General features: G+C 42.2%; 2 protein-coding genes across 3 annotated transcripts in view; one reads left to right on the top strand and one right to left on the bottom strand.

Annotated features, from left to right (window-relative positions):
* Positions 1-26,766, top strand: part of LOC107320035 (C-terminal-binding protein 2) — a 61,207-nt gene that overhangs the window by 9,782 nt on the left and 24,659 nt on the right. The gene's annotated exons all lie outside the window — the stretch shown is intronic.
* Positions 11,316-24,867, bottom strand: LOC107320062 (GDNF family receptor alpha-4). 2 transcript variants are annotated; one of them, XR_014935570.1, is made up of 9 exons: positions 24,119-24,867; positions 19,552-19,827; positions 18,808-18,900; positions 18,045-18,390; positions 17,857-17,966; positions 17,687-17,757; positions 16,621-16,755; positions 15,248-15,378; positions 14,504-14,940 (listed from the first exon to the last, which is right to left on the bottom strand). XR_014935570.1 is itself a non-coding variant. In XM_015875530.3 (8 exons), exons 1-8 carry the CDS (start codon positions 24,159-24,161, stop codon positions 14,806-14,808), a joined length of 1,269 nt encoding a protein of 422 aa, XP_015731016.1. In that variant the 5' UTR covers positions 24,162-24,867; the 3' UTR covers positions 11,316-14,805. The 2 variants fall into 2 exon arrangements, 1 of the variants encoding a protein (XP_015731016.1); XM_015875530.3 differs by lacking the exon at positions 17,687-17,757 and having other exon boundaries at positions 11,316-14,940.

Genomic DNA, 26,766 nt, shown 5'->3' with positions numbered 1-26,766 from the left:
TCTCTCCTCTTGCACTGGGAGGTCCAGAACCCCGGAATCAAACACAGTGCTTTAGGTGTAGCTATACCAGTGCTTTGTAGAGTGGAGGGATCACCTCCTTTCAGCTGCAGTGACCTTCCTCCTAATGCAGCTCAAGACCACACTTTAGCCTTTCTTGTGTCAAGAGAATATAGCTGCCTTATGGCTCACCTTCATGTCCACCAGGCCTCCAAGTCCTCTTATGCAAAGCTGCTTTCCAGCTGGGTGACTGCCAGCGTGTACTGCTGTACATGCATTAAGAAAGTATGGTTCTTTCTATTTCATAGGCCCATGGTTAGAATAAAATTTCAGATTTTTTTTTTTTTAACAGGGTAAGTTCTAATGTGATGGTGATAAAACTAATCTTAATTAATATTCCTGTGTACTTATAATTACTCCTCAAATTTAATCAGTTATTTTGAAACTTTATGATTATGAATTTCTGGGATGCTGAATATATTCAGGTAAAACAGCAGTTCCAAATTACAAAGCTAATTACACTGGAATTCCAAGCCTTTTAGCTGAGTTGTACGAGTTCAGATGGAAGATAAAGCTGAGCACATGTGGACTTCTGCTGTGTTGATGGATTGCTGTGAAAGAGGTTGTCACTGGATCTGATAAAAACTGTAAAATGTATTTCCTTGATGTAAGAGTGTATCTTATTAAGCATCCTGAGGAAAACAAATATTACTAAACTGTGCTCTGCACATAATTGACTTTGTTTTCTTTAATTGAGGGAAGGATGCTGTTCTCAAACATAAATTAGTACTTCAAAATTGTTTGATGGCAGTCATATTACAATGGATTAGAAAGCTGAAGAAACTTAACAGTGATTTCTATGATGTAGACTATTTCCAGTTAATTTTCTACAGTTCACCAGATATTGGCTTGATAACAGCCCTGAGGAGAAGGATTTGGGAGTGTTGATTGATGAAAGATTGAACATGAGCTGGCAATGTGTGCTTGCAGCCCAAAAGGCCAACCATATCCTGTTTGCATCAAGAGAAGTGTGACCAGCAGGTTGGCGTTTCTACCCCTCTACTCTGCTCTCATGAGACCCCACCTGCAGTACTGCATCCAGTTCTGGAGCTCCCAACACAAGGAGGACATGGAGATGTTAGAGCTATGATGATGATCAGAGGGCTGGAGCACCTCCCCTATGAGGACAGGCTGAGAGAGCTGGGGCTCTTCAGCCTGGAGAAGAGAAGGCTCTGAGGAGACCTTATAATGGGCTTCCAGTACCTGAAGGGGCTTACAAGAAAGCTGGGGAAAAACTTTCTATAAGGGCAGGTAGCAACAGAATGAGGGGAAATGGCTTTGAACTGGAAGAGGGTAGATTTAGACTAGATATTAGGAAGAAGTTCATTCCTGTGAGGGTAGTGAGACACTGGAACAGTATATACATACATATATATATATATACACACACACACATATACACACACACACACATATAATAATACATAGTGTACATATATACATAAAATAATATATATATTATTATACAGTCAAGGTAGATAAGTGAGAAGATTCTATATTGATAGGCAAAGAGGAGGTTTTTTGTACTCCCTGAGGCAATTCCTTCCCTGAGGAATTCCAGCTCTAATTAGAAGCTGAAACTGGATCAGGTGCATGTATTCTTGCTTGGTAATTTGTAGTTTTTTAGTGGTTCCAGTTCAAGGAATGTTGGTATCCCGTTCTCCCTCAACATCCTGGCCACTCTACATAAGCAAGTTAAGATGCCTGTTGGTATGTACCCCATCTAATTAATTCAGTTTAACAGACAAATCAAATTAATTGCTAGCAAAGAGAGACCCAAAGAGAAATGATTTTAAGAGTCTGGATTTTTCAGTGAATGGCAGGTACAATAAACAGTGATGACTGAGCTGTATCCAGACAGTTAATAAATGGACAAGCCATCATTGGTAACATGTTGCAAGAATGTAAACACAAGATTTATTTGAGGAACATTTAATTCAACTGGAAGGTAATGGAGGATGGAGCATTCAGCTCCTGCTATTATGGCAAGTACTCCTTGGCTCAGATGAGTTGTTGCTGGAGAGAAAAAATAGCTTCATGTTTTTTTTTCAGGACACAATATGAAAGTGCTATACAACATTTGAAAGTGAGACAGATTACTGTGATATAATATATATATGTGATATATATATTTTTCCTCTGTTTTGTTTTGTTTTTAATGAAGGTAACATAGATGGATGTGCTGCTGCTGGTCAACTAGCGATTTATTGTGCTACACGTTCCTGCTGTTGGGCAGTTATGTGTTTAGTGTTCTGTGGGTGTTGCCATGCATTTTTCAGAGGCATCACTGTTTTTAAAAATGGTGGTGACTTGAAGTTAACTGAGCAAGTCCTTCAAGTTTACACAGCACTTTGGGGCTGTGAAGTGAGTGAATGTCAGTTTTCTTCCCGGACTGGGGTGTAACTTTTTTTGTTGTTCCAGCTGAAGTCTCTGACAGTTGCATTACGCAGTGAGCACTGCTGATCCTTACTTTAGGAACATTTTGCTTATTTAAACAAATGTTGTTCTGTGCACTGACTTCAAAAAGTCCAGTTGAAGACAGCTCTTCCCATTTTACATTACATAGTAATTTATATAGTCTTTCCAATTCCTCAGCTGTCACTATATTTTCCAGTAAACTGAGCAATATTGACTTTACTTGTGAAACATCTCTGCTGCTTTTGACCTAGGTCCCATTTATTAGGGTAACCCTGGACATAAAGTTAAGGCTGTCCAAAGATGATAGTGAACAAGAATGCATGACAGTCTTTCAGAAATACAACTAAGAATTTTGGGGGGCTGGGCAAATCTGATGGGAGTTGGTAACATTTGAGTAGACTGCGCTGTTTGATAAACTGAGTGGAGTGGACTAAATCAGTATAAAGTGTTTAGTAGTAGTTGTGAGCCAAAGATAGATTTTTTTATTTTATTTTATTTTTTTTACTGTGTGCTCTGTGAGCATTTTTATGCAAGCAATTACCTATTTTCAGGAGACTTTTGTCTAAGGATACAGAAATGTGGAAGCACACTTTGTGTCCTGTTCCAAATGTGAAATAATGAAGACCAAATGTGAGGGAAGAGTTGACCTTCTTGTAGGTGCTGTCTTCTTTTTGTCCATTGATATAAATTATCATCCTTTTTATACTTAAGTGAAATGTGAGAAAATAAAGTACATAATAATGTCTATAATAATAGATAGTAATAATAATGCAAGTTCCCAGAAATGAGAGATTATAGGATAATTCAAAACGGGGCATGTATTTTATAAATGTATGTCTTGAAACAACCTTTAAACAAAAAAGAGTTAACTAAAGCAATACAGCTTAGGGTCCTTAGCTTAGGAAGAAAGTGTTTTGAAGGGGGGAGAATATGAAGATTTTTCATTAATTAGAAACATATTTTATTGTTAAATACTGGGAAATTTAATATTTGTAGAAGAGACCTCACAATATTCTAATCATTTCTCTTGTTCTCTCACATTGCGCTCTAAGCTGTCCTGGTGCGTGATGTCATGGACAGAAGGGAGATAGGATCCCACATCTGCATTCATGTCTTTATTCCTCCAAAAATATTAGAATTAGGTTGTGGAAGATGTACTGTCTAGACCATTTTTCCCCACTATAGCAGAAGGAACACCTTTAGGTCTTCCCTTGTACTGAAGGAAACTGCTTCTGAGATGATCAGAAGCTTAATAGCCTCTGGCAGGCCTATTCTTATACACTTCTGCTTTGAATGTTTGTTATTTCTCATCTCTGCTTGCAATTCCTGAGTTCATTTTTTTGGTTTTGATTCTTTTGTATCCTGTAACATCCCTGGTAATGTATTTCTTAATCTGCTATTATGTTTCCTGATGTTGTGATTTCCAGACTAAACACGAATAGTGAACGTTCCATGGTACTGCTGTTTTCTGCCCTACAGACGCTACTTTCATTTAGCACTTTGCAGATTATAAACACTGATGTCAGATTACAGCACCAGTCAGTGGGAGCTGTGGTACAGGTCCATGCTACTTGGTTATGGAATACTATGAATAGTGTAAACATGTTTCTTCTTTTAATACTGTCATCTTACAGATCTGTTTGCCTCTTATCTTAGTTTAGGTAAAACTTTTCAGAAGAAGCATTTGGCTTCTGTTCATAGCATCTCCTCCACCGAGCAGGTAATTTGTAACGTAGTATCTATATGCTACCTGCCTGAATGACAAAGAGAAAATTCAATACAGTAACAATAATTTCCAGATTAGGTAAGAAGTAGTGCAGTTTTCCCCAGAAAATATACAGAATTAAAAGTGTTTAAAATGTTTGTCATAAAAAGCATGTGGCTGCTACATATATGTGTATGGGTGTGTGAAATGTCATACTGGTTATGAGAGTTGTCAATTGAGTATCTTACACTTGTTGATTTTAATATTGGTTTGTGGTTTTTGAAGAGGTTACAAATACAGGGTAAAAGCAGTCAGTCCAGTCCAGTGTGACTGACAGCTTCTTAATTAATGAAGCCTAGGACTGAAATTTCAAACAATGTGTGGATTTGCTATTGGATGTGGCTGAATTTTACAGGATGGACAAAAGGATGCTTTTCTGTTGCTCTTGCTTAAGGTAACTGTGAAAATAGTACTATTAATACATATTGAAAATGCAGTAAGATTTTAATAGAAGCATATGCAGCTTCTCCAAACTGTGAGCTGCCAACCCCCTTTGGGAAAGCTTCTACCTTTGTCTGACATCTTGTTTAGCACTGATAACACAAGAGAGTCCAATTAAAGTATTTCAAGAAGTCATCCTCATACAAGACTGCATTGATTGTCCACTAATGTGTATTGAATTTTAGCTAAATACAGCCTCGGGTGCTGTGCTGGAAAGCAGAAAAGCTTGCTGTCCGAGCTCTTAATTCCTTTTATATTGATTTGGCTACTAATGATATAACCTTCTACTCTAATTAACTGACATCTGCATTAGGCTGAACAAGAGCCTTCTACTTGAAGCTGTCTACTTGTTTGTGTTATGAAATGTGTCCTCCTTTTACGTTTGATTTTGTCCAAATTAGCTCATTCTGTGCAAAACAGATAATCTAAGCAATGACTTTATTTTATACAACTTGTAAAGCAAGTTTGTTTTTCTGCTGTTGACAGTCCTACCCATGTGCCCAGGGCTTATGTTGCTGGTGTGTCTGGCCAGGGCTGGTTCCCTGACTGGATGCTTTTCTAATCCTTCCTGATGGATTATTTGTCCCTGTTACTGATTTGAGGCCAGGTGAAAAATCAGAAAAAGGTGGGAGTATGAAGACCTGAAGATGAGTGAGTGAGTCACTTTCTGTGATTGAGGGAATGAAACATTCATTGGATGTAAATGACATTTAGCTGAAGTTGAACAAGTATATTGGAAGATGTCTAAAGATACACGGGGTTTTGATTTAGTAAAGAAGTACAACAGTGTACTAAAATCACTATGCGAGCATAGTGAAGCAATTGCAATATATGCTTGGCTGATACTGGACAGACAACATACTGAATTCTGAAGCCAGTTTGTGCTAGTACCCAGCACAAAGGGACTGAGGGACTTGGGGGGAAGAGGCAGTCCTGGGGAGAGCTGATGCAATTTCCAGCTAGAAGTCCAGCCTCTCTGCTGGGAATGGCAACATTTGGGTAGAAATAACTCTGAAGCTTAAAATGAGCACAACACAGAGCAACTGATTCTGACCCACACTTCAGCCTGCATTTGCTCCCAGTGTATACTCTGTAATTCATATGTGGAGGGAGGGATCTTTTCATCCCTCAGTCCTCCCTCAAGCATCTGGCCTTATTCAAGAGCTGAGAACAGAAGAATACAATAAAGGTGTTTCATGGGCATTTTCTGTTCCTTTTGGAAGCTTTGCCTCTTCTAATAAGAAAGTCATCTGACATGCAAGAGAGTCTTGAGCCATTAATGGTGCTTTGTGTGATGCTGCTTCTACTTAAGTGGTGTTTGTTTCTGAGAAATATCAGACACCAGCCATAACGGTTTTCTAACTGTTGTGGAATGAGGTCAGCCAGGGGATGGGTCTGAGTGAAGAACTGCTAAGAAAACAACAGCCAAATCAGCTGAAGCGGAACCATGGAACAGGGATATGAAGAAGAACCTCGCTGGATGCCCTATGATGACATGATTTATACAAGGGAGGATTCTGGGAGTAGGAAGGGTTGTGCATGGGGTTGTGTAGTGGGTGTACAGGATATGAATGTGTGGAAGCCATGCTGATATATAAGATGTGTGATGCAGGAGTAAATTGAGAGAAGACCTCATGGCATCCGTGATTGCTTCTCTCTGCCCTGGACTGTCAAGATTCTGGGATGATCGGATTGTTTGATGGTTACGTCAGTAACCCTTGGCAGGACATGTTCCCCAGTTAGTTAAGTTCTGTGACAGCAGGATGTGATATGACTGAACTTAGTTTTAAACATCGTGTTTGTATGTTTACAACATATCGGATTATCTAAGACTCATTCATCTTAAAAGTAGAACTGAATTACATTACCTAGTTTGCAGACCATTTGTACTTGTATCTGTGTTATTGCTGATTGAGGACTTTATCAGAACTGAAAGGTACAAGGTGTTACAACAGTATACTAGATTAAATCTTGGAAATGCTACGTATTAGCTCAAGCAAAAGGCTTCTGAATTTAAAAATACATGCTTAAAAATCTGAATTGAAATATGGGCTTAGATAGATAACTGAGTAATATTGAGCTATCGTGAATCATTACAGGATTTCCAATGAGATCTGCTAACTAGCTGAGATCTGTGCCTGATTTACCAGGTGGAAAAGTTAACCTGGTGATGCTTGAGAACAGAGGCTAATCTACTTGACCTTCTAGTGTTAGCATTTCAGTTTCTAAGAGGAAATCCATGTCCTATGTGGTATGAATGCAGTAGAAATGTTAGTGACAAAATTCTACTAAGTCCCTGCATAACAAGTCAAAATCTCTCTGCCTCATGGCCTTTCTTTGTTTAAAATTAGTATAAAACTTGCATCTGCACCATGATTTGCGGTTCCTTTTAGAAATATCCATGTTGAGAATGAAATGTTCAGCTCACTAAGAAGGTGCTTCTGATGTGATACCACTGGAGCTCCAAGCTGGATGTAGAATAGCAACAGGTCACACAGTGTATTTGAGGACCTAGATTATTTGTGCGGTAAAGGTTTTGTACCAGATTGAATTGAAGATGAGAAATCTCTTAATAGGTACTGCAAGAACTTTCATACAATAACCACATTTTTGTGATTTGAAATTATGGAGTGAGATCCAAAGAGCTTAAAGCTGGAGGAATTAGCTACTAATCTTACATTTCTATGAAAAGACTGAGCAATTTCTGTTTTACAGCCCTGAAGACATAATGGAGCCCTGGGGATCTCTGACACAACAAGCTCTGAAAGCTGCGAGCACTTAGCCAAATTGACTTCAGTTTACCAAAATAATAATAATTAAAAAAAAAAAAAAAAAAAAAAAAAAAAAGCAAGAAAGAAGAAAGCAGTTTGGGGGGCTGCTGGACAAGTAACTATATAAATGGTTAAAGACATTTCAGCTCCTAGAAGACAGTCTCAGTGACCTGTAATGTCAGTATGTAATGGGCAAGCATAAAGGGAAGGGAATGTAATTTAAGTGCTAGAAGAGTGGGGGAAAAAAAAAGTGAAAAGGAGGAGAGTAGAAACATTAGTGCAGTGGCAGTTTGCTTACCCTTTATTAAAACATTTCTTTAACACAGTGTATATGTATCTGCAAGCACAATACGGACTATGGCATTAATAGGAGTTAAGAGAATAGAATTATGCTGTGTGCATAATCTGTAACATTCACATGCTCCACTACAGGGAAACATTTACCCATATTCAGACTCGTGTTCCAGGGACTTTTGAGTCATTTTCCTAAAGTCCATGGTAAAAGGAAACACTGAATTATAACTGATACCCCATGGTTCTTCAGCTGCTTAGTCCTTCTTGAATAGCCCTGGGAGAAAACTCAGGTAATTCTAAACTACCATGTAGACTTGAAGTCCTCTTGGTTTGTCACAGTGTCATTTTCACAGGAGTAAATACATTGTATTATGTTTGGCTTATAAATTTTGAATGCTGGATGTTTCAATATGGGAGATAATGACCTTCTGATTAGTTCCACAAAAATGCCCAATATTATAAGAACAAAACCAGAAAAATTAAAATGGAACAAATGTTGAGGAAAACAGTTTCGAAAACTCTATTTGCTCTGTTTGGAGATTTAAGAATGCAAGAAACCTTCTTTGTCACCAAATCCGATCTCCTGTTGTCACAGTCAGAGCCTCATACATGTAATTTATCACATACTTGTTTTTCTGAGGGTAAATGTGCTACATGTCTCACAATAACTGAATAAATGTTCTTATTTCAGTGTGACTTAGATTAGTCACTTGTGGGTGCCAAGAGAATTGATCTGCTATGGCAACTCCAGCATTATAAAACAGCCTGCAGGTTTTTCCAGATGAATCAGTCATTGTAAATGAACAAATCTTAATTTTGGCTTTCTGTATGTGACCTCCATGACCACATGCCAGAAAATTATGAATAAACATGGTTTTGAACAAGTAGCAGTTGGAAATCACATCTGTTTCCCTTATCTGTGCAGTATACTGGAAGGAGTACACTGGAGGGAATATACTAACATCTGTAGCTTAGTTTTTAGTGTGAATATATGAATATAAATAATCTCGTGGCTCAGTGTGGAATGCTAGATGACTGTGGTGGGAGGAAGAAAACAGAAGCCTCGTGCAGCGGTTCAATACTAAAGTATTAGGGCTTGTACTTTCTTCAAGGGGATATACATATATGCAGAGTATATAAGTGTGTGTCGTATAACAAAGGTGGAATAAAAAAATTAGGTAAATAGTGCCAGCTGCTCCAACGCTTTATTGCTTTTCTAGAATTTTGTTCTTTATGTTGCTCAGAGATTGCTAAGATATAATTCAATTCAAGACTAATTTACTAATTAATTATAATTCAGTCAGATAATCAATAGAACATTTCCTGGTCTTCTTTCTACAAGCAGAGATAACTGTAATCTTTTCCTGCATTCTCATGAAGCTCATTAGCAATTGCTGTTTAAAATTCCTTCTAGAGGCTCCAAGCTATGTCTCTCAGCTCTTCAAACATCCAGTTGTATGAACTTAGTAAAACAAAGTCAAAGATGATTATCTGTGTCAGGATAAGTTATTTGAATGAGCTTAATAAATTTTATCGTCTGATTGGAAGAGGGGAACAGCAGCCAAAGGTCATGCCTTTCAGGAAAACAGGTGGGACCAGTAAGAAGAAAATATGAGCCAAAAATCACACAAAGAGTTATCATCTACCAGCTTAATGGCTGCCTTGCTCTGCCCAAAGGTAAAGAGCTGGCTATCAGTGCCATTTATCAGGTACACCATTTTAGTATAAACTTGTTTAAAACCTAGTAGAGCCCCTTTTTCATCTTAATTAGACAATAACTCATTGATTCCAAGTGGGCCTTCATTTTCTAATTATTTAGTACATAATATAATGTCATTAAACATCTTTGAGTGGACAAGATTACTCTAAAAGCTTTAGCTCCAGAGCTCCAATATTAGGCTTTTGGCAATCATCCCTGCGTGTGAAAAGCAGTCAGTTTGTTTACCAGGAATTTAGATTCATATTACTGGGGGAATTAGCAGTGAGCTATTAGTCTGATACAAGCACTTAACAAGAGCTGATCATCTCCTCCTAGCTTGCAGATAATGGAGGTGATCAGCTGTAAATGGAAAGTATGTAGGGCTATTTTCATGAAGGCATTTGGAGAAAGTGCTGTATCCCATGACCTCTGCTAACCCTACCATTTGCAAGAAATCCAAACACCAAATCACTTCCTGGAGAAGAGCTAATCAACCATAAGAAGAGCTTCCATTAGAGGCAAAACCAAGCTCAAACGGCCTTCCTTCATCTGAAGAAATGTTCAGCCACAAAGTCCCTGAGGTATGGATGATTAGCCCCTGATCATATTTGCCAGTACACATTTTGATGGAGGAAGCAACTGTAGGGCAGCAGCTGGTTCTCATTCCATAGCAATACTGAAAGACTGCATCATGCTTAGTATCGTTCGTTGGCTTCCTGTTTCACTGTTGTCATAGAATCACAGAATGGCCTGCGTTGCAAAGGCCCACAGTGCTCATCCAGCTCCAATCCCCTGTTATGTGCAGGGTTGCCAACCACCAGACCAGGCTGCCCAGAGCTGCATCCAGCCTGGCCTTGAATGCCTGCAGGGATGGGGCATCCACAGTCTCTTTGGGCAACCTGTTCCAGTGTCACCACCCTCTGAGTGAAAATCTTCCTCCTAAGATCCAACCTAAGCCTCCCTTGTTTCAGTTTAAAACCATTCCCCCTTGTCCTATCACTGTCCACCTTCATAAACAGCCGTTCCCCCTCCTGTTTCAACACTCCCTTGAAGTATTGGAAGGCTGCAATGAGGTCTCCCGCAGCCTTCCCTTCTCTAAGCTAAACCAGCCCAGTTCCTTCAACCTTCTTCATAGGAGAGGTGCTCCAGCCTGCTGTGCATCTCAGAGGCCCTCCCCTGGACCCATTCCAAGAGCTCTACAGGTAATGTTACCTTCCATTTTAGCAGAATAAACTTTTATGATGCATTAAGACGCCTTTGCTCTTTGTGGCCACTGAACCTGTAGTGCCGTCTTGTAAACATGAAGTTACCACATACGACAGCAGGTTACCACATACGACAGCAGGTTTTGAGAGGCATGCCAGGGTTCTGCAGCAAGCATTACACTTGGAAGTAAAACTTAGTTTTTTCCATACCTGTGAAACAGATTGTGTGCAGTTTAAAAAGAACACCACATCCTTCCTGAAACATAAGCTTTTGCTGTGGGAAGCGGGAATGATTTTAATGAGGTAAGGTCATGGTAGTTTGGGGATTTGGAATTCAAGGCTTATTTCTTGCATCACCTTGATTGTGACTTTTGGCAGGAAATGTCTACCAGTTCTCTCACTTGTCAGATAAGATCAACTCATAGTGATTGAGCTCGCTTCTCATAAAAGGCTATGTTAACGCTCTTGGTAAATGCCATGGTAGACCGTGTTAAGAAATCTAACACCGTGTCAGATTCCTAGATGTCATGTCTGAAATCTGACATGATTTCTGTGTAAGTTGCTGCTGACGTTGCTTTGTAAGAGGTTTCTTTCCCATAATGCCTCCAGCAGGAGGACACAAACACTGCAGCTTCTACTAATTGCACAGGAAGGCAGAAGACTTCTAAAATTGCAAGATAAATTTTATTAGCAAGTCTTGGTATTATTTTACACTCTTAAAAATAATTTACATTACAACAAGTAGGTGGTTTCTTCGTTTTGTATGCTTGCTGAGATGTCAATGTGAAGACTGTCAGAACAGAGCATTTCTATTATATAATTTTTGTACTTGGAGCAAAGGTGCTTGCAGGATGTTGTATTCCAGTTTCTAATGAATAAACACTGAGGTTTTTATGTTTTATTCTTGCATTTTGTAAATTGCCTCGCAGCACAGATGGTAGGAAGTATTCTGAAAGAGCTGCAGTGCTAAGAGAACTGGACAGTTACTGACAGGACATTTTTAGTAGTAGTTATGCATGCATGTATGCTGTGACATTGAGCAGCTCTGGTACTTGGAGGTTCAGTGCCACAAAAATCTAAATGAAAATGGATTTATATACACACCAGAGTGAGTATCTATCTACCGGTGCAGGTGTATTTAGAGGTGATTTTTGCTTCCAGTTACCAATGAACAATTGTAAGAGGCAGCTGTCCATATAAAAGTGCATATGAACATGGAAAAGAGACATCTGAAGAAAATGTGTTCTGTTTAATTTCTGTCTAGAGCAGGATTCTGTGGTACTGTAAAGCATTTTCCTGTGCAATCCAGAACATGACTTTTTTTTCCTCATCATTCACAAGTAATCTCTGGAGATGAAAGACCCTACAGTTCCAGCCCCACCATATGGACAATGGCCAAATGTAGATCTCAGAGTCCTAAAATCACACAGGCTGTTTTCATTACAGAGAGGCAGGAAACATGGAAATAATGCTGCCTCTTCAGTCACGTATCCATGTTTCAGTAGATGGTGGGAAATACCAGCACTCCTCTTAGAATCACCAATATTGGAAAAGACCTCCAAGATCATCTAGTCCGACTGTTCACCCACCGCCAATATTTCCCCACTAAACCACGTCCCCCAGTACAACATCTAAACCTGTCTTGAACAGCTCCAAGGATGCTGACTCAACCACCCCCCGGGCAGCCCATTCCAGTGGCTGACCACCCTTTCAGAGAATAAATTTTTCCTAATATCCAACCTGAGCTTCCCCTGGTGCAACTCGAGGCCATTCCCTCTAGTCTTATCACTAGTTATGTGGGAAAAGAGGCTGATTCCCCAGCTCACCACAACCTCCTTTTAGGTAGTTGTAGAGAGCTAAAGGTCTCTCCTAAGCCTCCTCTTCTCTCAAGATGACGTGATACTTGTTCCTTTTGCATGTAAATGTGGTGTTGCTCCTCCATGCATCAGAGGAACAGCTTCTATTCCATACAATCATTTCCCTGCCCTACCTGCCCAAGGACATAAGAGAAGGCCGGAATTTGAAATGGCAATATTACCACTGCAGGTAAGGACAGCTACACTGAGATACATGTAGCAATGGAAGATCTTCTAGAAAGAAGAGTCTGACAGTGACTGGGAACCGAAACTATTACCTAGTTGGTATCTTCGTGAGGTACAGATAAAACACAGGGTAAAAAGAAATAGCCACTTATTCTGTATCTACTCTGGATTGTAGTACTGCTCAGCTGTGCATAATATTGTCCAGATCTATTGTATTTCATAGAATAAACAAGAGGCATTATACATGTGTATGGGGAAGCTGCTTTAAGCTGTTTCTAGCTATCCTGAAAGTGTGGGTTGGCTGATGAGGCAACTCTGGCACACAATTGATTGTAGACTATTAACCTATGCTCAGAAATCAATATTCACTTAACACCACTTTCTAACAGGCCAACGTAGCATAAAATAACAGCAGTTACACAGTGCACATGTTTACATCTGGAATAAACAGATCATGAAATAGAACTTGGCAGTGGAGGAGACTGGCAGGAGGTGAAAGGGGAAAACGACAACTTCAGTGCGTGGAGAGTTTCCAGCTAGTTCCAGCTCCTGGATGCTTTTGTAACTGAATGACCCAGGGGATCTGTGGTGAATAGAGCATCGCCTTCCCTAGGCATTCCTAAAAAGTTTTGGCCTGAGGTCTGGTAAAATCATCCTTGGCTAGGTAAATTTACTAGGGTTGAGAACAGGAATCCCTACTAACCCAGAAAACACAAGTCTGTTGCTATCCATGATAAAGGATGATATATATAGTTACAAGGGGCAAAACAGAAAGGAGCAAGAACGTAAACTGGAGTATAGTGTCTTCAAACTGGAATGGTATTTTTCATGTGTTTAAAAGAATGAATTAAAAATATATATAAGGGAACTGAAAGTAATTGAGAACTGGTGTTTTACAGGGATTTTATGTTCATGCTTACTTAACTTTACTTGCAACCACCCTGCAGTGAGGGCTCTTAATCTTCATCACAGAATCACCAATGTTGGAAAAGACCTCCAAGATCATCTAGTCCGACTGTTCACCCACCGCCAATATTTTCCCACTAAACCATGTCCCTCAGTACAACATCTAAATCTTTCTTGAACATCTCCAGGGATGGTGACTCAACCACCCCTTGGGCAGCCCATTCCAATGGCTGACCACTCTTTCGGAGAAGAATTTTTTCCTAATGTCCAACCTGAGCTTCCCCTGGTGCAACTTGAGGCCATTCCCTCTAGCCCCATCACTTACACAGGAGAAGAGGCTGACCCTCACCTCACTACAACCTCGTTTAATGTAGTTGTAGGCGGTGATAAGATTTCCTCTGAGCCTCATTTTTTTCCAGACCAAACAATTCCAGCTCCTTCAGCCACTGCTCATAAGGCCTGTGCTCCAGACCTTTCACCAGCTTTGCTGTCCTCCTCTGGACACACTCCAAGGCCCTGATGTCTTTCCTGTAGTGACTGGTCAAAAACTGAGCCTCACCGGAGCTGAAACACAGGGCATATCACTTCTCTGCTCCTGCTGGCAATGCTATTTCTTATACTAGCCAGAATGCCTTTGGTCTTCTTTGCTGCCTGGGCACACTGCTGGCTCGTGTTTAGCCAAGCATCAATCAACACCCTCAGGTCCATTTCTTCCAGGCAGTCTTCCAGCCACTCTGCCCCGGGCCTGTAGTGTTACCTGGGGTTGTTGTAGCCAAAGCACAGGACCTAACACTTGAGGATGGTGTGCTGTACTCTATGCTTAAGGAAGAGCTCAAACATATAGGGTGGTAGGAAACAGTGTCATGTGCATCCCTGTAGATAGAAAACTAACCCCACACAAGTTCTGACAGAATGCAGACTTGTTTTAAAATACCATGATTGAATATTAGCCTGACTGTCACTCAAAACACTAAATGTGGCAGAAGCAACGGTGGGCACCAAATCTGCATCTCTCAGTGCAGACTGACTGGAGGAAAGAGGGGCACAGGTCAGGGAGAGGTGTTCAGTGACTGCAGTTACAAGGCTAAGGCTGTTCCCTTCCCCTTTTACAGAGGCCTATTGTTTCTTGTGGGTAAATCAGTAATGGGAGATGCCTGGATATGGGGTAAGATTAATAATATGGGAAGGAAATATGTCACATGCCAAGTTAAAGTGGGCTCAGCAACAGGGGAAGGAATAGAGACAGAGATGTCCAAGAAACAGCAGCTCCAGAATATACAGAGGAGGCCATAGGCAAACTGCTGTGTTCAGAGGTGTCTTGCTGTGTCTTCACTTCAGCCACCTAGGAAATGAAAAGGAGTAATGAATCCCAGTTAGTCCCATTCACGCTCAAACACCGATAGCAGAAGGGCCTCAAGCTCTGGACACTGATATGAGACTGTAGAAAACTTCTGCAGCCAGACAGCATGGACTGCAATTTCTGCTTGTCTGTGGAAGGAATATCTTGAGTCAAAGCAGTCTATGTTTCTGCATGCACATGGCATCCCTCACTTTGATGTCCAAAATCACACAATTCCAGATACAAGGTTTTTGAACTACTTTCTCTAGTCAACTGGACCTGACACTGGAGGCAACAAAACAATGCATACCTGAGACATCTCTGAAGCAAGAGATGTGCTGGCACTGTCTCCTTGGAAACTTAGGGAAGATGAATAATACAAGTCTTTTTGTCTTTCCAGACCTGTCAGCTTCTGGTGCATTTGAGACCAAATAGCATTTTCTGCAAACAGAAGCAAAGCGAGAGTCTTACTGTTCTTACTTGTGTATGTAGTATCTGAGGTGGGATGTTCAGGTTGTAGGTGTATCCATAGTGCTGTGTGTAAGGCTTTTTGGTACAGCAGTAGGTAGATTTAAATATTAATCTTCTATCTAAAGATGATATTTTCATTGTTTGATATACTTCAGAACCTTTTACAAAACATAAAATATTTAAATCTTATTAAGGTCTGTTGCTAATATGCTAGGGAGATAAAAGAAATACCACTTTAGGATTATATACATCATAGAACATCCTAAGTTGGAAGGGATCCACAAGGACCATCGAGTCCACCTTTTAGCTCCACACAGGAAATATTTGGACATAACCTGATTTTTGGAATTGCTATGCTGCTGAATCTGAATCTACTGACAAGGACTGTGTCAGGAGCTACTCATCTTGGCCAAATAAGGGCCAAAGACAAGCACAGGTTAATCAGAAGGCTGGAGCACCTCTCCTACGAAGATGGGCTGAGGGAGCTTGGCTTGTTCAGTCTGGAGAAGAGAAGGTTCTGGGGAGACCTTGTTACAGCCTTCCAGTATTTAAAGGAGATTATAATCAGGATGGAGAGCAACTTTTTAAACAGGCAGATAGTGATAGGACAAAAGGAAATGGTTTGAAACTATAGGAGGGGGGATTTAGATTAGATGTTGTGGAGGTAAAAACCCACCGAGAGGGTGGTGAGGTGCTGGAACAGGCTGCCCGGAGAGGTTGTGGATGCCCCATCTCTGGACATATTCAAGGCCATGGGCAACCTGATCTAGTGCTCGATCTAGCAATTGGCAACCCTGCCCACAGCAGATGATCTTTGACGTCCCTTCCAACCCAAGCAGTTCTATAATTCTATGAAAGGAACAAGAGTGGAAAACAAAGCACCATAATTCTGGTGCATTGATGTGACTACTCAACTGCCAATGGATACAGCAAGTCTGACCTCCCCACAGTGTTGCTTTTTGCAACCCGTTCATTTGTATGCTATTTGTAGATAGCTTCATAGTGTTTGAGATGAAAAGAAGATACAGAAACACTTCCAAAAGCAGATCCATGCTAGTCTTGTAGGTTGGTAAGGAGATCATGTAAATGCTGCAGAAGACAGAGAAGTATATGCTAGAGCAATGCTGCATAGGATCTTAAAATCAACAGGTTTTGAACTTTCCTGTGCTGAGTTGTTTAGTTGTTTCCCCAGCTCTGTGACATATTGCTTACCAAGGCATTTGTTGCTCTCAAACATGCCAAGTATCTGGTCACACTTCTCCTTCTGGTTGCCACTGCTTTCACAGGTACACCACAGGGAGACCTCCACACTGGAGTTACTGATGTAGTTGGGTGTCATAGGCGTGCCTGTCCCAAGCACCAGAAATGGGAATCAGGATTTACTTCATCAAATGAAAGAAGCATGGTGAGTCCCCTTATCCTAAAGGCAATGCTGCCCTGGAGGCAAAAGCCTTCCATTACTCAGAAGTCACTTTGCAGAGCCCCTGCAAGGTGACCCACATCTGGTGAACATATGTGCAGTCTACTGCTCTGTGAGAAAGGGTGGAGATCACTACCCCTGACTCAGTCAACCTGATGATGAAGCACACTGATAACCGAACTTTGTGCAAACATTAGATTGAAGGATGGGAAGCATATGCAGAGGTTCAATGGCAGTACTGGCACATGGCTCTCCTAACTCTCATTTTGCTGGCAGCACTCCGTGGCCAAATGCTTTCTTTGCTAAACAAGTGCTGCACACCTGCAATGTGCCATTCAGAGTAATGAGCTTATTTAGCATGAAAACATCATAGATGTCTGGAAAACCAGAAGATATAGTCTAGAATTGCAGCTTCTGAAATACTACTGCATTTTGTAGCTCCTTTGAGCCGATCTGAAAAAGTAAAAGCAAATTGGCAACCTGTAACTAAAGACAACCTTCTATTCAACAGCTGGTAGTGTCTTGTGTAACTGTTGTTCTGACTGGCTCTGAGAAGATAGTGCATACACAATGTTAAACCAGCATGAGTCTAAACAAGCAATAAGGGAGAGTCAGCCTTATCAATGATCTTACAACTGCACTCTGCTGTAACTGTGATACAGCTCCAGCAGCGGGAATAACTTAATCCATACAAGCCGAGAGAGACTTATTGGATGGGTATTTAGAGTACTTTCCATCAGCTGGTGATGCAAACAGGAATGCAAGAAACCCTGGCAAGTGCTGCTGCTTTGCCAGCAGAGGATGGGACAAAGCAGAGTGATAAATGCCACGAAGGAGCTCTCTTTGTGCTGCATTTACCTCAGAAACAAGTGGAAGCATTAGAGTCCATTAGGCTAAGGCATGTTCATTGGCATGCTGAGCACCATCACCTGCGGCAAAGCAAGACAGATCCTCTCAGCATTAACAATGTGGCTACAAGTTTGTTGCCTGAAAGTAACCCTACATAAGTTCCTGTGGGCATCACTTACCAATCATCCCCATGTAAGCCTGCAGGCATGCAGCGTGATTGTGCTGAGAGCAACCATCTGGGGACATATCTGCAGGTTGGCAGTTTTGTTGGAAATCAGCCAGTCGGGATCTGTGGGAATGAAAATGAGACTATCAGTGTCTATGTCACTCTCTTCTGGTGGCTGGTGCCTGCTGCTGCCAGACCTACTTGCAGATATGGTCTTCCAAGCAGGAGTCCAGAAGCCAAAGGCAATTAGGTTTGGTGCTATACTGAAAGGAACAATCGGGAACAATAGTTTTCCGGCGTCTTTCTCCACAGAGTTCATCTTGACATGGACAGAATAGGATCCTTCTAGTGAAATCCTCAGGGACTTTCTCAAAGAAATTTCTTAGCCCTCGATGGCATTTGCGACGGTCACACATGTCCTCACTTCCAGTCCCTCTGGTGCAGATTGAGGCATAGTCTGTGCGCAGCCGAACACACTTCTTGCTCAGATTACAGACATGAGTTGCCTTCAGGCATGGGTTTGCTGCATCTCCTGCTAACTGAGAGCCTATGAAGCCAAAATAAATCTGTAAACAAAAGAAGTGAATCTCCAAAAGAAACTTCATATAGAGACAGGAATAGCCCTTCCTCGATGGACAAACTGGAACATCAAAACGAACAAAGTCCTGCTATGTGCTTGTAGTAAGACATTACAGTGATGCTAGTTACAAAATCACATATTTTATTGGTTCATGTTAGGATATTTTTTTCAGAGAATACATCATTGTGAGTTATTCCCTCTTTCATGGGCCTAGGTCTGTAACTGTATTTACACATAAGAGTGCAAATACAGGCAAGCATCCAGAGCAGGCATTCATCTGATTAAAAGGACAATCACCTCAAATCATTATCATCAGTAATTTTTAGCCCCTGAAAAGGTAAGAAAGGTAAAGAATTGTATCATGTAGCTGTTAGAAACTATTACCTGATACCAGAGCTGCCAGTTCATTATAATCTGTTTTCCAGTGCTCTTCAATTGCTGGATTCTCATAGGGAGAGGTTTCCAAGTTGAAATAACCTGGGCAAGACAGAAGGTGTTTTATGCAATGAGAGACACGCCAGCTTTTTTTTTTTTTTCTTTTTTTCCTTATTCGCGTTTCTTCAGGCTGGAGTTCAGAGGTGCTCTGCCCTGTTGAAAGTCAAATACCAAGGATGGTTCTGCTAGAGATGCAAAGGTGTTATTGTATAGCAACAGCATCACATTTTGTCATTAGATTTCCTCTGGCTGGAATTTGGCCTATGTTGAAATTAGATTTTTTTCTGCCTCAGTGCTAAGGAGTTGTGCAGGACAGGTAGTTCCTGGTGGCAGGCCATTGGAAGCATCCCAGTAAAGCTGGAGGGAAACAAAATGCTGCTCAGGGATGCTATTACTGTATGTGATAAACCCATATCCATTTTCAATGACAGACATAGACATTTTGAGGTGATTTTCATAGAACTACAGTTAAGTAATTGTCTCAAGTTGCTACCTTTGTTTGTCAGACTCCCTGGTGTATTTCTGAGAGACAAGTCTCAGACCAGATTGGTTTTCTATGTGTATCATACAGAGCAGTAATGACCAAACGGGTACCTTCAGTACTAGGAAGAGGCCTTCCACCACTGCTGTCAGGTGGGAGGGGCAATGTTGAGCCTTACTAGTACCTTCTAAATTTGTTTTATTTTATCTCACCATCTGTCATGCTGGAGTGAACGGTCCAGAAAATGCGCAGGCAATGCTCCTGTCTCTTCATGCGCCGATGGCACTTGCAGTGCAATAAAGAGCTGTTCCCAAGGTATAGCTCTGCATTCAGACATCTGACCCTGCTATCATGATCCAGCGCGACGAAACGCGTCTTAGCAAGGTCACAGTTTTCCAGAGTCCTGTAAGTGGCATTACAGATGGAGTCTAAGAGGCACAGCTGTTCTGCTACTATGCAGTCACTCCGTGGCAGAGCCAGGAAGTCTCCTGGTAAAGAAGGGAAAGGATTGTTAGGATTTCAGTCATGATAAATGCCACACAAGCACCTTGTCATTGTTTTGTAGGCATCCTCAGTTACAGAACTCCAGGGGCAGAACTGGTTGGGGTCCTTCCTACTGGAGCAGTGCAAGAGCTCTCTCCATTTAGAAAGAAAAGAATTAGTATTAGTGTGTGAAAGAAAGAACATAAGATTAATGATAAATCTCCAACATGATTTTGTTTAATAACATCCTCCTCCCTTTTTTTAAAAACCAACTATAACTCTGTCAGCTTGGCTGGGATCAGAGGTGGCTCTGTTTTCCAAGAGCAGTAAATCCCTAAGAAAACTTCAGCTTTGCTGAGGCCTTCTTTGAAGAAACTCACCTATCTGGGCACTAAGAAGCTTAGTGTGATAAACAGTACTAACACCACACTGTGTAGAGTAAGTCAGTACTCCTGCTGTTGCTAAGTACAGAGGTCACTCTGAAAGTAATGACTCCTATTTATTTCTGATGAAACAACAACAGATACAAAGAGCACAATAACACTATTTGATAAAGCAAATTCTCCGCTACAGAGCACTATTTTTCAACACAGTCACCACCATTAGCTCTGCATTTTCATCAGTGATGAACAAGAGCCTATTTGTTGTGCTCATAAAAGTCTACATCAGGGAAGGTGCCCCACTATCACCACTTCTGAAATATACCACCCACTCCTTACTGTTCTGACATCCAGCAAGCATCAGTTAAAGCCAATAGGTGCAATTTCTTCCACATGGGAGAATTCAATTCCACAACTTTGCTTCATATGCGCTTCCATGTCAGAGACCATTTGGTCAGACTGCCCTTCTACTGCCGTCTGTCACGTGGCAAGAAAATGTAATGCACTGTTGGTGGGAAGGTTCACCCACTGCTGCCATACTGGCAGCATCTGCCTCTGACATCATGGGACAACATCATCAAACAGGAGGCATGACTTTTGGAGCAACCCTTATGTATACCAGTCATTAAGAGATGCACTGAGAAAGCCATTTGTGGGTGTAAACGAAATTGATTTGTTGAGCTTGGAAACTTAATAATAACTATAGGTATTTTTTGCATAATAGAAGATACCTTTCATATTAAACGCAAGTAGCTTCATGTAGAAGAGCTGATAAGCGATCAGTTAACAGCGTATAGAACCAAACCGCTGGAATTCCTGCTCCACGTGCTGGGATGCAGGTTTGCTCTGCCAGCTTTCAGCTTTTTATCAATTGTGAACTCACAATTTAAGCTCTGTATGTATTTGTGTAGTATGTGCATTAATTGTATGTATATACACTGACACTGCCTTATGGAAGTATGAAATAATTTTAATTTAACAATACAATCTTCAAAACTTGATGACATTTTCAGCTTTTTTTATTTTTTATTTTTATTTTTAACTGTATGGACTGCTCTCTTGCAAGGATAACACTACGGGAGATACGCTGTTGTATTTCACAGATGTGTGAATTCAGTCTTTCTTCATCTCTGCAGTATATGGATCTGTGTTTATGCTATGAGCACAATGTGTCACGGAATGGTTTGGACTGGAAGAGACATTTAAGAGCATTTGGGTCCAACTTCTATGCCATAGGCTGAGATACCTTCCACTATGCCAGGTTGTTCAAAGCTCCACCTGACCTGGCCTTGTAGAACCTTGGAATAAGAACTGCTAACAGAGTTTACATGTAGGCTAGTAGGACAAAACTGCGCTCAACCTAGCATCTACCTTCAGTGCTTTTTGGATGTGTGATCTCATCTGTCACTCTCTTGTTCAGCGGGCACTGTGGTGCTGCTTCTGCCTGTCTTCACTGAGGACTAAAATAAAAAATCTTGGTGCAGCTTTTATTATCAGGTATACTGCCTTCACTGTCTGATTTGTTTACTCACTTCCTTCACTTCTGTTGGTCTTATCAGTTTATTTGCCATATAATTCCATGCTGGTCTGATTCTCAAGCTTCTTATTCTGTCTTCAGCCCAGTAATGCTGCCTTATGTGTTTCTGTCCCATTCATTCATATTTCTTGGCTTTCCTAAAAACTTCTCTGTTCATCTGGCTGTTATGTAAAGACTGCATGAGTTGGGAAGCTCCCTGAAAGACAAATCTCTTGCAAGAAATGCTTTGTACCACCACAGTTGGTTTTGGTTAGACATTCCGTCTTGGCACAACACAGATGAACACGCGGGGTGGTAATAGGTAATAATAGGTAATAGTCTCATGTGGGTTGGAAGGGATCTTAGAGATCATTGAATCCAACCCCCGGGATTCGAGCCTCTATGCTGCAGAGCGGCACTTCTACCACTTGCGCCACAGGGTATTCGAACCCGGGCCCTCCGGTGTTGCAAAGCAGCATTCCTACCACTGTGCCACCAGGGCACACATAATCACACCGGGGTGTGATTACATTCTGTAAGGCTACAAGCAGTGCAAAGTTCCAGAAGCAGTTTTCCAACCCAAATGATTCTACCTCCAGCAGGGCTTGGGATTCTAAGCTGAGCAAACTGTTTTACCTCACAAGGCCAGAGCAGAGTACAACTGCCCTCAGTGGATGCAGCAGCTGTTGTAGCAAGTTCATGAAAGGACAGGACACACTGCCAGCCTTACAAGCTCTGCTTAAAAATCACTAGAGCTTGAAGTGACATTTTCAAAACTTTACAACAATATCATAATTGACAGAGTAGGGCAGAGCTGAGTGTGGATGGACTGTGCTTCTACCACAGGCCTGTACCAGATGCTTTGGGTGAAGCTTCTGGAAGCGTCAAAGCAGAAGAAGTTAGAGCAGTCCTCTTTAACTAACAGAATTTAGTAGCTACACAATCTCGATCCCTAGCGCAAAAAGTTCATTGAAAATAAAGAGTTATCTTAGTACTTACAATGCCAGATAACCAGGTAAAATATCTGGTACTGTATTAGAAAGCTCTCTGGTCTAGGTTGCAGATAGCACTGAATGTGAGTGTATATCAGAGCCCCTTTAGCTAAATGAAAAGTTAAAAGATAATAATCACTTCACAAACAATGGCTACTTATTCCTTAGAAAAATAAAGTTATAGTTAATATAATGCTCATTTATTCTCACTTTTGAATCCACGTCCTGTCACATACCTATGAAATTACAATTAATGTTATTGTTAACTTAGTATTCCTTGTCATCCACGCTAGTGAAAGAAAGGACAATTGCAGAAGGGAAACTTTATTTATTAAGAATAGATTTAAAACAAGCACTAGTGTTTGGACAATGGAAATTTGCGGGAAATCTGTTGTAGTCATGAGGCTGCAGATGCTACTGAGGCCACAGTGCAACAGCTCGTCTTTATAAGACTCGTAATATTGAGCAGTTGCATTTTTATTTTTATTTTAATGCCAAGCACTGACATCTCATAGGTAGGGTCAGGTGCTTCACAGCACGTCTGAAACTTCTGTATTTTTTGCCACTGCAATTATGAAGACTGCTCAAGAGATGCATATGAAAGAGGAATCATTTCTTCCCTCAAGATCTTGTGACCTGGCAATACCAGAGTGCAACGTAAGACAGATGCATCTTTGCAGGGGCTTCCTGGACTGGTCTTTGCAAACCTAGCCTCATCAGAGTATCAGTCTGAAGCGATTCAGAGGGGGAGTGCATGGAAGATGGGTTTAAAAACAACAACAACAACAACAGCTTTCGGCAAAGATATCTCAGATTCTGCGTCTCCTCCAAGAGCTAGAACTGATGCTATCTTTATTCCCGAAAGGGATGCCGTCTTTACGCCGCGCTGAGGGATCAGCTCCTGACATCGGTCCCTCCCGGCTGCGAGCGAGAGGAGCAAACCGCCCTCCTTTACCTCCGCGAGCTTTGCCTCGAGGAAATTCAGCTCCCTTCCGCAGAGCATCCAGCCACTTTGGTCACATCGACACTCTCTATTCTCAGCGCAGGTCAAAGCAAGCAGCGCGCATTATGTGCTTCGGAATACGGCTCCTTCGCAGCGGAGCCGCTGCCGGGCAGCGGACGGGAGCCCCGAGTCCGGGACGCGCCCCGAGCTCCGCACTACCCAGCCTCCCGGACGTGACACCGAGGGGTGCCGAAGCGTCGCCCCGCGCGCATTTTCTGCCGGACGCCAGCAGCTGTTTGGGACAGGACAGGACGGGACGGGATGGGACGGGACAGGACGGGACGGGACGGGACAGGACGGCAGCACGCAGCTTCTCGCCGCCCGCCGAGAGCGGGACGGACACACGCCGCCGCGATGCTCTCCCCCACCAAGCCCTCCCGCCCGCCTCCCCGTGCTGTTCGTTACCGGCTCGGGAGAGGAGCAGCCCCAGGAGCAGGGCCAGCCACATGCTGCAGCTCGGCGCCGGCGGCCGCTCGCTCCGGGCGCTGGAGCCGCCGTTCACATCCCGAACGCTGCCTGTCGGCGTCCGAGTGGCCGCCCCCCCGTCGAGGTGCAGACGGCGAGCACCGCCCCGCGGCACGGCCCGCCCCACAGAGCGGGGCTGCGAGGAGGGGGAGGAAGCAGCGCGGCTGCTCTGAGGGCGACGAGGGCGCGGACGGAGAGCCGCGGGGTGCGAGTGAGGAGCGCGGCCCGGAGAGTGTTTCAAACGGGGCCCTCGGAAAGGCGTTACGGAAGAAGTGCGTTTGTTGGGTGGGTTGTTGGCTCGCGGTACGCCCAAGCACTGAGGGTACGGCTGTGGATGCTTCTAACTTCGTGAGGAGAGCTCAGAGGAGTCTGCTTTGTTAAAAGAAAGTGAACATTAATCTGAGAAGATTGCCTGGCAGGGGACAGACGCTGGCTAGTTCTCGAGTCGATTCCCTTGATGCTCCTTTGTTCTGCCGAAGGGATGGTGTGCACTTTTGGCTCCTTCCCATTGACTTTGCTGTGAAGGGTCTTATTTCAGAATCTTACCTGTTGTGGGCTTGGCTTCTGCTGAGCTGTTTCACTGTGTCCTGTTGAGCAGGACATTTCTGGGAGCCTACTCAACATTGAGGCAGCCATGTTTCTTTTTGAACAAATCCTTCTGTTTAGTTTCCATACCAAGATCAAATTAACCAGTGTGAAAAAAGTAACAGTCTAACATGTACATGTACATTAACGTATGAAAATAAGTTGAGCTTTTGGCAGAACAGTTGTTTGTACAAGGAGAAGGACCGACTCCATCTGTCCAAAAAGCCCAGCAGAAAGGGTAGTAACTGTGCAAACACATTAAGCGTTCACAGTCCAATTCAATGCTCCTCTCCTGTTCCTGGGTTTTGAAACAGATTTGTCCTTCTGCTTACTGCTGTGAGAGAATTCTGGTTATGACCAAGTTGTCCACAGACTCTGGAGGCTCCCACTTCTTGTGAAAGGAGAGAAAATATTCTCACCATTCTCAAAGTCCTTATTAAAGTTTAATGGCTGGGGGAACTCAAGGCAAATGGTGGAGGGAACGCAGCCTTTTTAACTTTGAGAATTGTTGTTTAACTTTGAGAATTCAGTTGTCATTCAGGGAGGACTGAAGATAAAACTTGGAGCAAGGAGGCTTATTTATACGAAGGTGTGAGGTTATAGCAGCCCAGGTATCCCTCAGTGCAGGAGTACAAATGCTTCCAGAGATTTGTGGCCAACATTACTGCCTCTCTTGGTACAGTTGAAGATGACAACAGCCACAGGAGGGGAAGTTCTGCTAGGCTGTATAGAATAGCACTTTAACCTCATTACGCATTTCAGAGAGTTGAATAATTACCAGTCTTTCATGACTAGTTCTTTCATCACTCTTTCTGTTTGTAGTTCTATAGGTTAACTCTGACCTGTGGGAACCATCTACCAGTGTAATGTTTAATATCACACAGATCAGTCTCTGATTCCCTGCCACTTCCAGGCCTTTGACCTACTAGAGCAGCTGTAGAAACTGTGTTCAACACTGATCTGATTTCCTCTCTGTTTAGCCTCAGTTTTATGTTATCTATTTTACTCTTCATGGTATCACGTAGGTCTTGGCTGGATTGGGGTAAGTGATGTCATGAAGTCCTGTGTCATGGAGTTCTCTCTAGAGCTCACTCCATGACAGCGGGAACAAACCTGGGGAGAGAAGGAACAAAGTACCTCCCCTCTCTAACAGCATGGTGTGGAGTGGTGCAGCCCGGCCCGGCCACCTGGGCTCCAAGAGAGGGGAAGGGAAGGGAGATTGCAGATGGGTCTAGGAGGGAAAAAATGAAAAAAACCAGCGATCTGAGAACAAACGGCAGCTTAATGAACCCAATAACACTAAACAACAATGAGAGAGTTTCAACAAGGAGAAAAAACAAGTCCAAATCTCACCGGTGGGCTGAGGGAGGCTGTAAATTCCAACCACGGTGCCTCCTCGCAGGGAACCGAGAAAAACCTGTCCCCTTCCCAACCTTATCTCTGGTGCCGCTTCCCTCCTCTCATGCCCATTGAAGGCAGTCCACCAAAAAAGAAAAGAAACAAAACAAAACAAAACAAAAAAACCAAAAACAAACAACAAAAAAACCCAAACTTGTCTCCTTAACTCCCATTATCCCACATTATGTTCTGATGTGGAATAGCAACACGAACCAAGTTACAGAACCACAGCATCCTGAAATGAAACTGACAGAATTGTGAAATATAGGAAGTAAATTCTTCTCAGATCTTTGTCAATATCTTACCTTGCCCAGAATGAAAGCCATAATCCTGTGTGTAGTTTCAGGGTTGTATGGGAGTTAAACACATGCAGAAATCAGTCACTTTGTTCCTTTCTTTCTTGTCCCCATGGATTTGTACTTAATGTCCTGTCAGTGCCTCCTGCAGTAACCACTGTTCTATTCATAAGACTTTACCATCACTCAGGTACTTTCTCTCAAATACAATCTCTAGATAACTGCTACTATTTACATATGGGATCTTGAGGAACAAATGTGTTCAAATTCACCAAGGAAGTCAACTTGCTTGTGAATTCTTTGAGTTCA

The sequence above is a fragment of the Coturnix japonica genome, chromosome 18 (assembly GCF_054131305.1).
Source record: "Coturnix japonica strain WE chromosome 18, WE-NBRP24, whole genome shotgun sequence".
Taxonomy (NCBI): domain Eukaryota; kingdom Metazoa; phylum Chordata; class Aves; order Galliformes; family Phasianidae; genus Coturnix; species Coturnix japonica.
This window is presented reverse-complemented; position numbering and strand designations above follow the sequence as displayed.

What these genes read in the sequence shown, in the direction of transcription:
- LOC107320062 (XM_015875530.3), bottom strand. Translation starts at nt 24,161, where the DNA reads ATGTGGCTGGCCCTGCTCCTGGGGCTGCTCCTCTCCCGAGCCG. An exon ending in GGCTTACATGGGGATGATTG is followed by an intron (nt 16,756 to 17,856) that starts GTAAGTGATGCC and finishes TGCTTGGGACAG; the next exon opens with GCACGCCTATGACACCCAAC. An exon ending in TGAGAGCAACAAATGCCTTG is followed by an intron (nt 15,379 to 16,620) that starts GTAAGCAATATG and finishes TTCTGTTTGCAG; the next exon opens with AAAATGCTATTTGGTCTCAA.